General features: G+C 35.2%; 1 protein-coding gene across 1 annotated transcript in view; it reads right to left on the reverse strand.

The window, feature by feature from the left end:
- Nucleotides 1-11,379, reverse strand: part of Vps13a (vacuolar protein sorting 13 homolog A) — a 241,039-nt gene that overhangs the window by 142,325 nt on the left and 87,335 nt on the right. The window contains exons 25-31 of the mRNA XM_023722991.1: nt 7,469-7,623; nt 6,866-7,022; nt 4,745-4,824; nt 2,894-2,953; nt 1,891-2,044; nt 302-418; nt 120-223 (exon numbers count right to left, since the gene is read on the reverse strand). Of these exons, the coding sequence (XP_023578759.1) occupies nt 120-223; nt 302-418; nt 1,891-2,044; nt 2,894-2,953; nt 4,745-4,824; nt 6,866-7,022; nt 7,469-7,623 (827 nt within the window). The remainder of the gene's footprint in view (nt 1-119; nt 224-301; nt 419-1,890; nt 2,045-2,893; nt 2,954-4,744; nt 4,825-6,865; nt 7,023-7,468; nt 7,624-11,379) is intronic.

Raw genomic sequence — 11,379 nt, forward strand, 5'->3', positions numbered from 1 at the left:
AATATTTTATTAAAAATTTATATTATACATGCTTGCAGGATATGATTATATTCATCATGAGCTGATAAATGTTCCTAATTCATCTTTTGAATTCTATTTCCTCATCCCTAAATTCTTACCTTTTTGTACACAGCCATTGTATCTGAATCCAAAACAGTTATATTCCTTAGCTTTGCATTTATTTCAGTTACTGAAGGCCTCATAATCACCTCAGAATCAAGCCCTAAAGGAACAAAAAGATGAATAATTGCTTTTCTTTTATTTAATAGCTTTAAATTTATTTTTAACAGGACTGTATTACCTTCAATTTTAATTTCAGAAATGTTACGTTTCTGTTCTTGAATAAAAATCTGTAAACATGATAATTCTGCTAAAATCTGCAAGGTAATAACATCTTCATTCATGGACTGCTTGAAAGCTACAAAAAATCACATTGTAAAAGGTCAGGGAAACTTTACAGTAGTTACTACATTACACTTACAAAGCAAACTATCACCACAAATAATAATACTTGATCATGATGATGATAATGAAAGTCTGATTTGTAATTCAAATTAAAGCAAAGATATTCCCTATTGAACCAGAACTTCTAACCCTAGAAAACAAAGGCAGAACAGTGTTTCTAGAAAAGACTGAACATTTGAAACTAAGAACTATAGTTGTATAACCCTAAACCTTGTATGACCCAATGATTAGTAGGAAATACTGTACTCTTCACAAAAATTTTAAATGTTCACTGCTTTTAATAAGTAATAGACTGATCATCCAAAGATTCAAAATCCACAACTTTTTAACACAAACATGACACTGAAAAATTTTCTGATTTTGGAGCACTTCAAATTTCAAGTTTTTGATGATGTTCAACCTGTCCATTTATTAAAAATGTATTGATTACTCAAACTTTGTTGTACTTCTTAATCTAAATGTTAATAAATAAATGAAGTTTTCAAAGAGAATTAAAAAACAAAAACTATACATAATTTGAAAAGATATAAAACTGACAATGATTACTATACAGCATATTATTATCTTCAAAGCAGTTCCTCAGATTACCATAGGCACGCAAAATTGATCAGTGTACTCTCTAATTGTTCCTTTCGATGAATAGCAATTAGTATAATTATCTTAGCTATCGCATGCATGTGCGTGTACACGTTTATCCTTTTTTTTTTCTTTCCCTGATCCCAGTTGTTCTTTCCATGTGAGCAGTTTCCTTCCCTTTCAGAATATCTATTGTATGCTTTCAACCTTACTCTTTCAGTTTTTTACACTAGGGATACAATATAATGTTTACACATGTGAGTCTGATTTATTTCACTTATAAATAGATCTCTAGTTGAATCCATTTACCTATAAAAGCCTCAAGTTTATCTTGCTTTATAGCTGAGTAGTACTTCATTGTATAAAAATACTTTTTTTTTCTTTAATCCTCAGCTGATGGGCATCTGAGTTGCTTTCAAGATTTAGGATATATGTGAACTGTAACCTGAATCAAATATTTCTATAACATCTTGAACTAAAACCAATTATATAATAGAAAATTTTTCTTCAGCAGTATTCAAGTTTCCTTGACTGTTCTTTCCTAAAATAAACCCAGAATATAATGAATTGTCTAGGTATTAGTTTTTCTTTTAAGACAAAAAATGTTAATCTATAACTGTTTTTTTCTAAACTAAAACCTCAGTATTCAGGTTTGATCGCAGTGTTGATACACTTCAATAAACAAGCAGGTTTTGAGGTCTAATTTGGCACTTGGTCTCTAAAAGGATCACCATCACTGGTCTAGATAATAAAATTCTATGGTCAACAGTGTAAGTTAATAAATTCAGAGCCTAATTTTACTGCTCTACTTGCCAATAAAATTTGAATTTGAATATTAAAAAAATATACCTAATTTTTTAATAACTTCTCCTTTGTCTCCAGTTTCCACAATAGGCACTGATGCTGATTTTTCCACGGAGGGTGGAAGGATTTTATTTAAAAAATTTATTGTATTCAGAAGTGCTTCAGTATGTAAGTGAATATCCAAAGAGGAAAAATTCACCTAGGGAACAAAATAGATGTTAGTTTACAGGTTAATAAAAATGTGCTTGTCTAATCTATAGAAGATACTATATTTGGACTGGGCATAGTATTGCACGCCTGTAATTTTAGCACCAGGAGGCTAAGGCAAGATTATCATTCTGAATCCGAGGCCAGGCTGGGCTACAAAGTGATACTGAAACCCTGTCTCAAAAAGACAAAACATACAAAAAAAAAAAAAAAAAAAAAAAAAAAAAAAGATAACACATTTTGCAATATTGTCACAGTTAGATCTAAAACACCACCCAAATTCTCACATGTCCTGACATGGGCCTTCGGGGTGTTTCTGGAACATGGAAGCACTGCCCTCATTAGCAGATGAATCCACTGAGGAGCTCATAGCTGAATGTGCTATTTGGAGGTAGGGTCTAGTTGAAAGAGGCAGTTCACTGCAGGCTAGACCTAACTAAAGAGGTGGATTCTTGCTCCCAGCACCTCCCTTCTTTCTCCCTGCTTCCTGGATGCCTATAGTGCAGGCTGCTCCTTTACGTTGGACCTAGTCAACGTGGGGACTGATCATCTAAAATTGTGAGCAAAATAAACTCTCTTTTAAACAGCAGATGCTGGGCACTTATCCCAGCAACAGGAAAATGACTAAAATAGAGATAAAGAATTTGATTGGGACTAAGTATATAGTATAGTAACAGAGTGACTGCCTAGCATATGAAGTTCAAGATTCAATCCTCAGCAACTCATACAAAAAATTTAAGACAGAATATCATTTATAATTTTTTTTTATTCCTCAAGGATCTTATATTCCAGCTACAATTTTCATGACATATGCAGACACAGAAATATAGTATCAACATACCTTGATCAGCTGTAAAACATTGCTATAGGTAGTTTTCAAGTTAGGTGCATTTTTTTCAGCCTGTCAAAAAAAAAAGGAATACATTAGAACATCATAGGGGCCAGGGAGATGGCTCAGTAGAATAAGCGCTTCCCTGGCAAGCACAAGGACCTGAGTTCAATCCCTGGTTACGCAATAAATAAATAAATAAATAAGGCGCATGCATATGCCATTATATGATAATCAAAAAAATGCATTACAAAATTATTCCATGTGTATAATCTGCATAGACAAGGTAACTATATTATATACATTAAGTATATAGATTTAGTTTTACACACATACGTAAATCACATACAATGTATATATAGGAACACACCCATAGTTACTTTAACAAGCAACTACTTCACTAGAACAAAGTAACTGCTTTACCAAAACAAATTTGGTTACTAAGCTTCTCTAACATATAGCAAATATTTAATAAATGTTACATTCTAGTATTGCTATTATGAAAAGAAAAAAATGGTAGACGACATCAAGTATAAAACACAATCATTTTGACCACCAAGAACTCTGTATATATTCTTCGTAATTCTTGACTTTGAAAACAATATTTGTGACAAAAATGTCAATGTGTCCAAATACTGTTTTTCTTTCTCAAAAATTATTTTTCATTAATAAACCATAACTGTGTTTTTATGGGATAGCACATTCTATTTTGATGTAGGTTATAATATGAATGATTAATGCTAACATCACTGCACCTATCATTTTTTGGAGTAACATTTAAAATGTACCTTTATTTTGAAATATATACTATTAAGTATAGTCATTATCTCAAAATATATTCTTCCACTACATCTATTATTTACTGCTTTTTAAAAAAAAATTATTTATTTCTAGAGGATCTGCCTACACAGCTGAGACTCTTAGTGGTCCTCCTGTTTCAGCCTCCCCAGTGATGGGATTACAGGCGTACGCTACATGGGGCCGGCATAGCATGTGACACCAGAGACTGAACCTGGGTCCTTGCGCATGCTCTCTCCTTGGTTCTAAGTTGCTGCCTTTTATTCTTCCCTTCCTACCACCCTCAGCAGCTGGTAACTACCATTCTCCTCTCTACATCTATGAGTTCAACTTTATTGATTCTTCATATAATGTGATCTGTGCAATAATTACCTTTCTGTGCTTGGATTATTTCACTTACCACAATGTCCTCTGGATTTATCTATACTGTTGCAAATGAAAAGATTTCATTCTGTTTGACTAATGTTCCTTTGTATAACATTTTCTTTAGATATAGAACATTTCTATAAGAAAAGCTAATACAAACATAACAAAAATTCTGAAGTATATCAATAATTGACAACAAAAAAGGTCTGAAAGTGAAAAATCATCCTTTGGGATTATTCTGATGGTAAAGTGACATGATGTGACTCATAAAATAATGTCAACAGGAAAACTTCACAGATCAGAAAACAACATAAATAAGTATAAAGAGAATGGAATCAGTAAAACTAGGAAAATCAGGTAACTTCAGACAATGACATCTTGCATAACAATAAATTTCACTGAGATTAAAAAGCTCTTGTTCTCCTGAATACCCTGGAGTATGAGAGGGTAGGTGGATGAGTGTGTGTGTGTTAGGGGATGAGGGGTTAAACAGTGAGTCTCTATATGGAACACAGGCTACTTATTTTGCTACATTGGAGTATTTGTAAATCACAACTATTTGACAAAGAATGACCAGAAACAAAGTGTTACAAATTACTGAGATTACATGAGAATAAAGATTAGACAAAGTTACAAAATTTGATTAAAAATTTCAGGAGCACAATTACCTGTCAAACTGATATGAATGGAACTGCTTACCTTCATATATTCCAGTGTTAACAGATCTTCCATTGTGTTATCCAGTGTTGTGGCCAAATATACTGGTTTTTTATTTTCATCTAAAAATAATTTTTTAAAATTATTTTTTGGTAGGGAAGCTAACTGAAAATAAATTCAGGCAGTAATAGTATCAATTCTGGGCCTTGGAATCTACCTTAACCAGTCAGGTTCTATCTTTATTTTTTAAACTCTTAAACATACTTTCTTGTCGTAGTTACAATCCCTTCCCCTTAAGCTTCCACACTAAAGTACCATATCTTCATAACTGTATCAGGAATGAAGATAAGAAAAACTAGAAACCATCAAAACACAATCCAGAATAATTTTTTTTTTTTTTTTTTTTTTGTGGAACCGGGAATTGAACTCAGGCCCTTGTACTTGCCAGGGAAGCACTTATTCCACTGAGCCATCTCCCCAGTCCCCAATCCAGAATAATTTTTAGCAATGAAACTATACTAAAAAATATCTTGGGGCCGGCCAAATACCTCAGCAGATTAAAGTGCCTGCAAGCAGGTGCAGGCACAAGGGGTTAGATCTCCAGGCCTGCTGTGCTGGCCCTGCCCCCAGGGCTCACTGAGATTGTGATTGAGACTGGTTGTGGTGGTGCATGCCTGTAATTCCAGTTCTTGGGAGGCTGTAAACAGGAGAATCACTACTAGTTCGATCTAGCAGTAAGACCCTGAACACCCTGTAGACCCTTCCCTAAAATACAAAATAAATAAATAAATAAATATAAATAAATAAATAAATAAATAAATGAAAAAGAAAAAATCTGTCCCTAGGTCACAAAACTAGCTAGGAAAAAACTAAGGGTGGAATGGGTAAATCTCTGTACCATCTGTTTTAGCTCTCCCATGGATCTAAAACTGCTCCCAAAACTAAATAGACTACTAAAAGTACTTGATTTTATATCTAGTTATATATAATACTGCTATGCTACAAAAGAAGTTTAGTAAAATTAAACTACTGAATAGTTGTTTGTAAAATTCCCTTTACCAATTGTAATTATCATTCAAGGAATTTTTTTTTTTCATTTAGGAGACAAATATAAGTAACATTCACCTAAATGCCTAACACAGAAATAGAAATATTTTGTTAGGCATATACCCTATGACTCTGAAAAATAAAAAGTTTTTATGCCCCTATATAAAATCTACACTCTAATTCTCTAAAATCTGAGAATATGTTACCTCATATAACAAAATGGACTGAAGTAATTATGGTTAAATGGAGATAATCCTGGATTATCCACTGTTTCTAATCTAATCTCCTGACTTTTTAAGAGTGGAAGGAACAGGTAAATGAGGTTAGAGATGGTGGTACTGAGGATCTAACACTCTACACTGTTTCTGAGATATAGGGAATTACAATGCAAGGGCCAACAGAGACCTCTAGAAATTAAAGACAAATTAACAGCAAGAAAACAGATTTAAGTCACATGCAGCTGAATTTAGGTAACACCTGAATGAACAAGGAAATAGGTCCTACTCTTGAGGAACTCTTGCTGACACCTTGATTTTTGCCCAGTAAGACCTCAAGATAGGTAGTATTGTGTTGAGAACCTAACTTTGTGGTACACTGTTATAGCAGAAATAGGAAATCAATTCATTGTTCCTGTATTCAGTGTAGATTTAAATTTTAATCCTCATTTACCTTAACAACAACAAAAAAATGATTGTTTTTTTCTGATCTACCATTCCCTATCTTCCAGAGAACCAATTATCAGATAAAAATTTAAAACTAACTCTACTGTGGTTTAGATGTAGTTTCTTCTTCTAACAATTTATGTGCTGGAAACCTAACTCTCAGTGTGGTGACAGAACTTTTAAGAAGTGGAGTCTACTGTAAGATAATCAGGACACTAAGGACCCAGCCCTTGGAGGGTATAGTTAGCTCTTGTGAGTAGTTATGAAGGAGTAAGCCTGACACCTGCATCACTCTCTGGTATCCAGTCTCATCATATGATCTTTTCTGCATGTGTCATCCACTAAGACGTCCTTATCAGAGGCCAGACAGATGGTACCACTGGAGCTTGGAGTGTCAGCCTTTGAAACTATGAAATTAGCTTGTCTATTTTTGTTTTTAAATGGAGATTCTTACCAACGAATTCTGGACATTTTAAGCAGAATTCTTTCAAAAAGGCATTTGCTTTCAAATCAAATGTTCTAATTTCAACTTCCATGCCTGATTTTAAAACATCAATTTCTACCACAGGTAGTTCACAATCTCCTTCAAGGTGATAAAATTGGATCAAAACCTGCAGAAGAAGAAAAAAAGAAACCATTATGTTAAATTAAAACATGTTTATTTACAAGGTAGTGATCTATATGGATATAGGATATACACACATACACATATATACACATACACAAACATACATGCATATGAATATTTACATATTTAAAATTTAGGGCCATTACATATTTAAAATTTAGCCATTTTATACCCGCTCACATATATAATTATACTTCTGCATATAATTTTTCCAAAATATATGAATATGCACAACATATCATCTAAACCTGTTTCTTAACTAATAAAGTTAATCTTCAAGAAGAGGGATGAAGTAAACCACAGCAAGTCTGCAGTAAGCTTAAATCAGAATGAAAACAGTGCCTATTAGCAATGAGACTACGTAAGCTATAAACAGCAGAAATGAAAAATGATTTAAATGACCCATAATAATTTTATCATGGTACATACCTCTTCTACTTCAAATCGTATTTTAAACTGAGTCAGATTTACTGGACAGTCTTGCTTTTCTAACTTCTTTTGTTGAACACTTTTAGCTCTAGTTAGAAGCTGAGGAGGTGCTTCCAGGGGGCTACATGGTGCATCAAAAAATTCTTCCTCTGAGTCTAAATTTAATAGAATGGTTTTAAATCAATAATAAAAATTAGTATTTTAATCTTTGAAATGAACATTAAAAGACTAAAATTTTATTTTTAAATTTGATCAAAAACAAGAATTAAAATTACTTTTGCACAAATAACATGCTTGATAACGAAAAGGTATAGAAAATTATAAAATGTAATCTTCAGTTTAAAGACCATCCATCTTTTAAAATAATAAGCCTATTTTAAAGTTACATGAGAAAACTTTCCATTAAATGACAGTATCAATGATTATCTATGCTTACTCTACCAGGAAAGTATAACAAATCTCGGTTTATCAACTCTGGACTATTAGTAGTAGAAAAAAGGCCCTGAAGTTTGAAAGAAGTCACCTTATCCACAGTCTTACATAATTTTTAGTTATACACAGACAACCACAAGCTGAAAATTGTAAATGAAAACAATCTCTGAAATCAATAATTTAAAACAATGAAAACAAATCCTGCACTACCATGCCCCTGGACATGGATCCTATCTTTCAGTGTATTGTAGGAGCAAAACAAGATTCCCCTTGCTCTCCTACAGCTTCCAGGTTTGTGGAGGTAAACTGACAATAGGTAGCAGTGACAGACACATAATCTTATAAATATTCAGGGGGGGAGAAAAACAAGATTGCAATAACCAAAATAATCCAATGAGGTCCAGATATTTGTATTTCCTTCTTCATAAAGAAATGAAGAGATCAGAAATGTAAGAGTTTCAGTAACAATAAATGATTTTAAGTAAGTGAACAGGACAGATGCTCAATCAACAGTTAAATATAGTAATCCTCTTTCAAAACTGAATGGGCCTATAAGATTGGTAACAGCTTGTGATAAACTCTGCCAGGTAAGATTACACTCACTAATCTTCCCTTCTGCACACATTGGAGTTTAGGTAATCAACACACAGAAGAGATTATACAATTATTTCCTTCTCTGGCAAGTCTGGTCTTTGAATACTACCACAGTAAAGCCTCTTCCAGCCTCTGCTGCTCTCCATGGTCTTAAATTTAAACTAATTAGCTTACCTAGGTACCACATTTGGGGAGAAACTCTCTGGTATATTTCAGTATCACACTACACACATTACCCATCCATTAGTCATTTACCCATCTTAGGTGACATTGCTGAAGTATTTAAGTTTAGATAATATTTTACTCAACTATAGGGCAAAATCCTAAGAGTAGTGGCACTTGGTATTCAGATAAACCAAAAAAGTCATAAATGAATCCTTTAAGTGAAATGTTAAGACCTACACTAAGAATCAATCTTCCTATGACTGTGAAATAAAAAACCCAGCTCGCTGTATGTTGGTGTCATACCTCAGAGTGTAAATATTATAGGCACAGCACAAGATAAACTGTTAATATGAAAATGGCAATGAATGTCATCACAGGGAAATATGCACAGGGAAGAACACAGAATTAATAGTACTGGGTGCTATGCAGGTTTATTTGGAACATATCCTCCATGGATAAGTGAGGCAACTGTAAGATGAAATAAAATACTACCACTCTGTATTTCCACAACTGACATTAAAAAGGATGGAAAACTGGAAAAAGCATTCAACCAATTACACCAGTAAAAACAGGTTTAAAAGAAACAAATAATCTCAAGTATAACCCAAATAACCTAAAAGTCAGAGCATAAGAACTCACACAACAGTATCTCCTGTCACAACAGAAAACCTTTCTTAAAAAACAGGATTAAATCTGTTACCTTCTTTAAAAGCCTTAAAAATACATTTTTTCTTGTCTATGTAGTCATGAAAGAAACAGATAATTGTTAATAGAATATTTATAGGTTTTAAAATATGAATGTAAATATTAACATAAATTTTTCTTTGGTCAAGAAGACTACATATTTTAAAAGTTTTACTATATCAAAATAACTAAATGCCATGTTACAAATCAGACTTCTACAAAGTTTCACAGGGTTTTTATTGTTTTGTTTTTTTTTTCCCTAGTACGCCCAACACAAATAATAATAATTTTCATGGTCTCTATAGTGTAAGAACCCAAAAGAAGATATAAAACATGAAAAGTATAACAGATACAGTTAAATGGAAAGAAACGGAACTTAAGGATTAAACAATGAAGAGGAGAGAAAGGAGAAAAGATAGGAAAAATGGCAGGGGCAAAAGCATGCAAGCATATATACCAGATGGATGAGGTGACTGTACTAAGAAGTTCCATCAGTTTTATAAAAATAGCAGTTAGTGAGTAGAATTCTCACCTTGACTAAGTCGGTATGCAGATAACTAGAGTCTGAGAAACTACATTGAGGACAGCAATGTGTAATACAAAAACTATGCTTGAAATACCTGTCATCTTGTACCATTTCTAACACCCTATCGATTATTACTATACTCTCTTTAAATTTTTTAGAAAAAAGTAAAGAAGAAAAGAGACAAGAACAAAATTTAAGATTTCTTTTTTTTTTCTTTTTATTTTGCAGTACCGGGGATTGAACTCAGGACCTTGCACTTCCCAGGCAAGCACTTATTCTACTCAGCTATCTCCCCGGTCCTAAGATTTCTAGAAAGCATGCAGTAATACTCAATCATATATCCCGACCCAGTTCTAGCCCAGGCCCGGCGAGTGTGTGGGAGAGCTTTCAGCTAACGTGGGCTGCCTGAACTTACAGGTCCCAGGCCACGTGCAGAGTGGGTGAGACCCTCTTCCATCCCCTTGGAACGCCAACACCACTCCACAGCATCTACCCCACCCCACCCTCTGAATAGGAATTTCTGCCGCGTTCCAGGAAGCCCCAGACCCAGTCCAGCCCAGCCCAGGCCCTGTGAGTGTGTAGGAGAGCTTCCGGCTACCCTGCGCAGGCAGGACCTACTGGTCTCAGCCCAGGCGCAGCGTGGGTGAGACCCTCTTCCACCCCCACCACTATGCAGCACATCCCCCACCCCACTCGCCAAGTAGGAATTTCTGCCACATTCTGGGAACCCCCAGACCTAGTCCTAGCCCAGGTCCGGTGAATGTGTGGGAGAGCTTCCAGCAACACTGTGCTGGCGTGACCTACTGGTCCCAACCCAGGCACACCCTGAGTGACACCCTCTTTCACCCTCTTGGGACACCCCGCATCACTTCATAGTACCCCCCACCCCGCCCACGGAGTAGGAATTTCTGCCCCCTTTCGGGAACCCCAAGATCCAGTCCTAGTCCAGGACTGGTGAGTGTGAGGGAGAGCTGCCTCTCCCCCCTACTCCACCTTGTCCCCTCTAGACTCAGCTCAGGCCTGGCATACAGGCCTGGGGTGAAACCCTGCAGCTGCAATCGCTGCAGAGAGTGTAGGGGACAGAACAACGCAGCTAGTCCAGAAGCAGAACATCTTGCCAGAGGGGCACAACAGTTTCACTCCCAAGGGCAGCAGCAGGAAGGAGCTGAGGAGAGCAGCCAGACCCAAGATAGGCAAAGCTGGAGAAATCCAAACTTTGTAGATCTGCACCTAAACTTCAGTAGACGCTAACGTTATAACTGCACCAAGGATGTACAACAAAGGTCAGAAGACAGTGCTAAACAAAATGACGAGAAGGAACAAAATGCAATCTCAAAACCCAAGCACCCATAACAAGTGCAGAGGACTCTAACAGAGAACAAATTGGAAATCACACAGCTGAAAGCAATGAATCAACAGCTTCTGAAATAAAGAAACAGCTGCAGAAAGGTATAGAGGAACTCAGATTGGAAATAAAAAAAGAGGGGCCGGGAGATGGCTCAGTGGAATA

The sequence above is a fragment of the Octodon degus genome, unplaced genomic scaffold, assembly GCF_000260255.1.
Source record: "Octodon degus isolate 3935 unplaced genomic scaffold, OctDeg1.0 scaffold00095, whole genome shotgun sequence".
Taxonomy (NCBI): Eukaryota; Metazoa; Chordata; class Mammalia; order Rodentia; family Octodontidae; genus Octodon; species Octodon degus.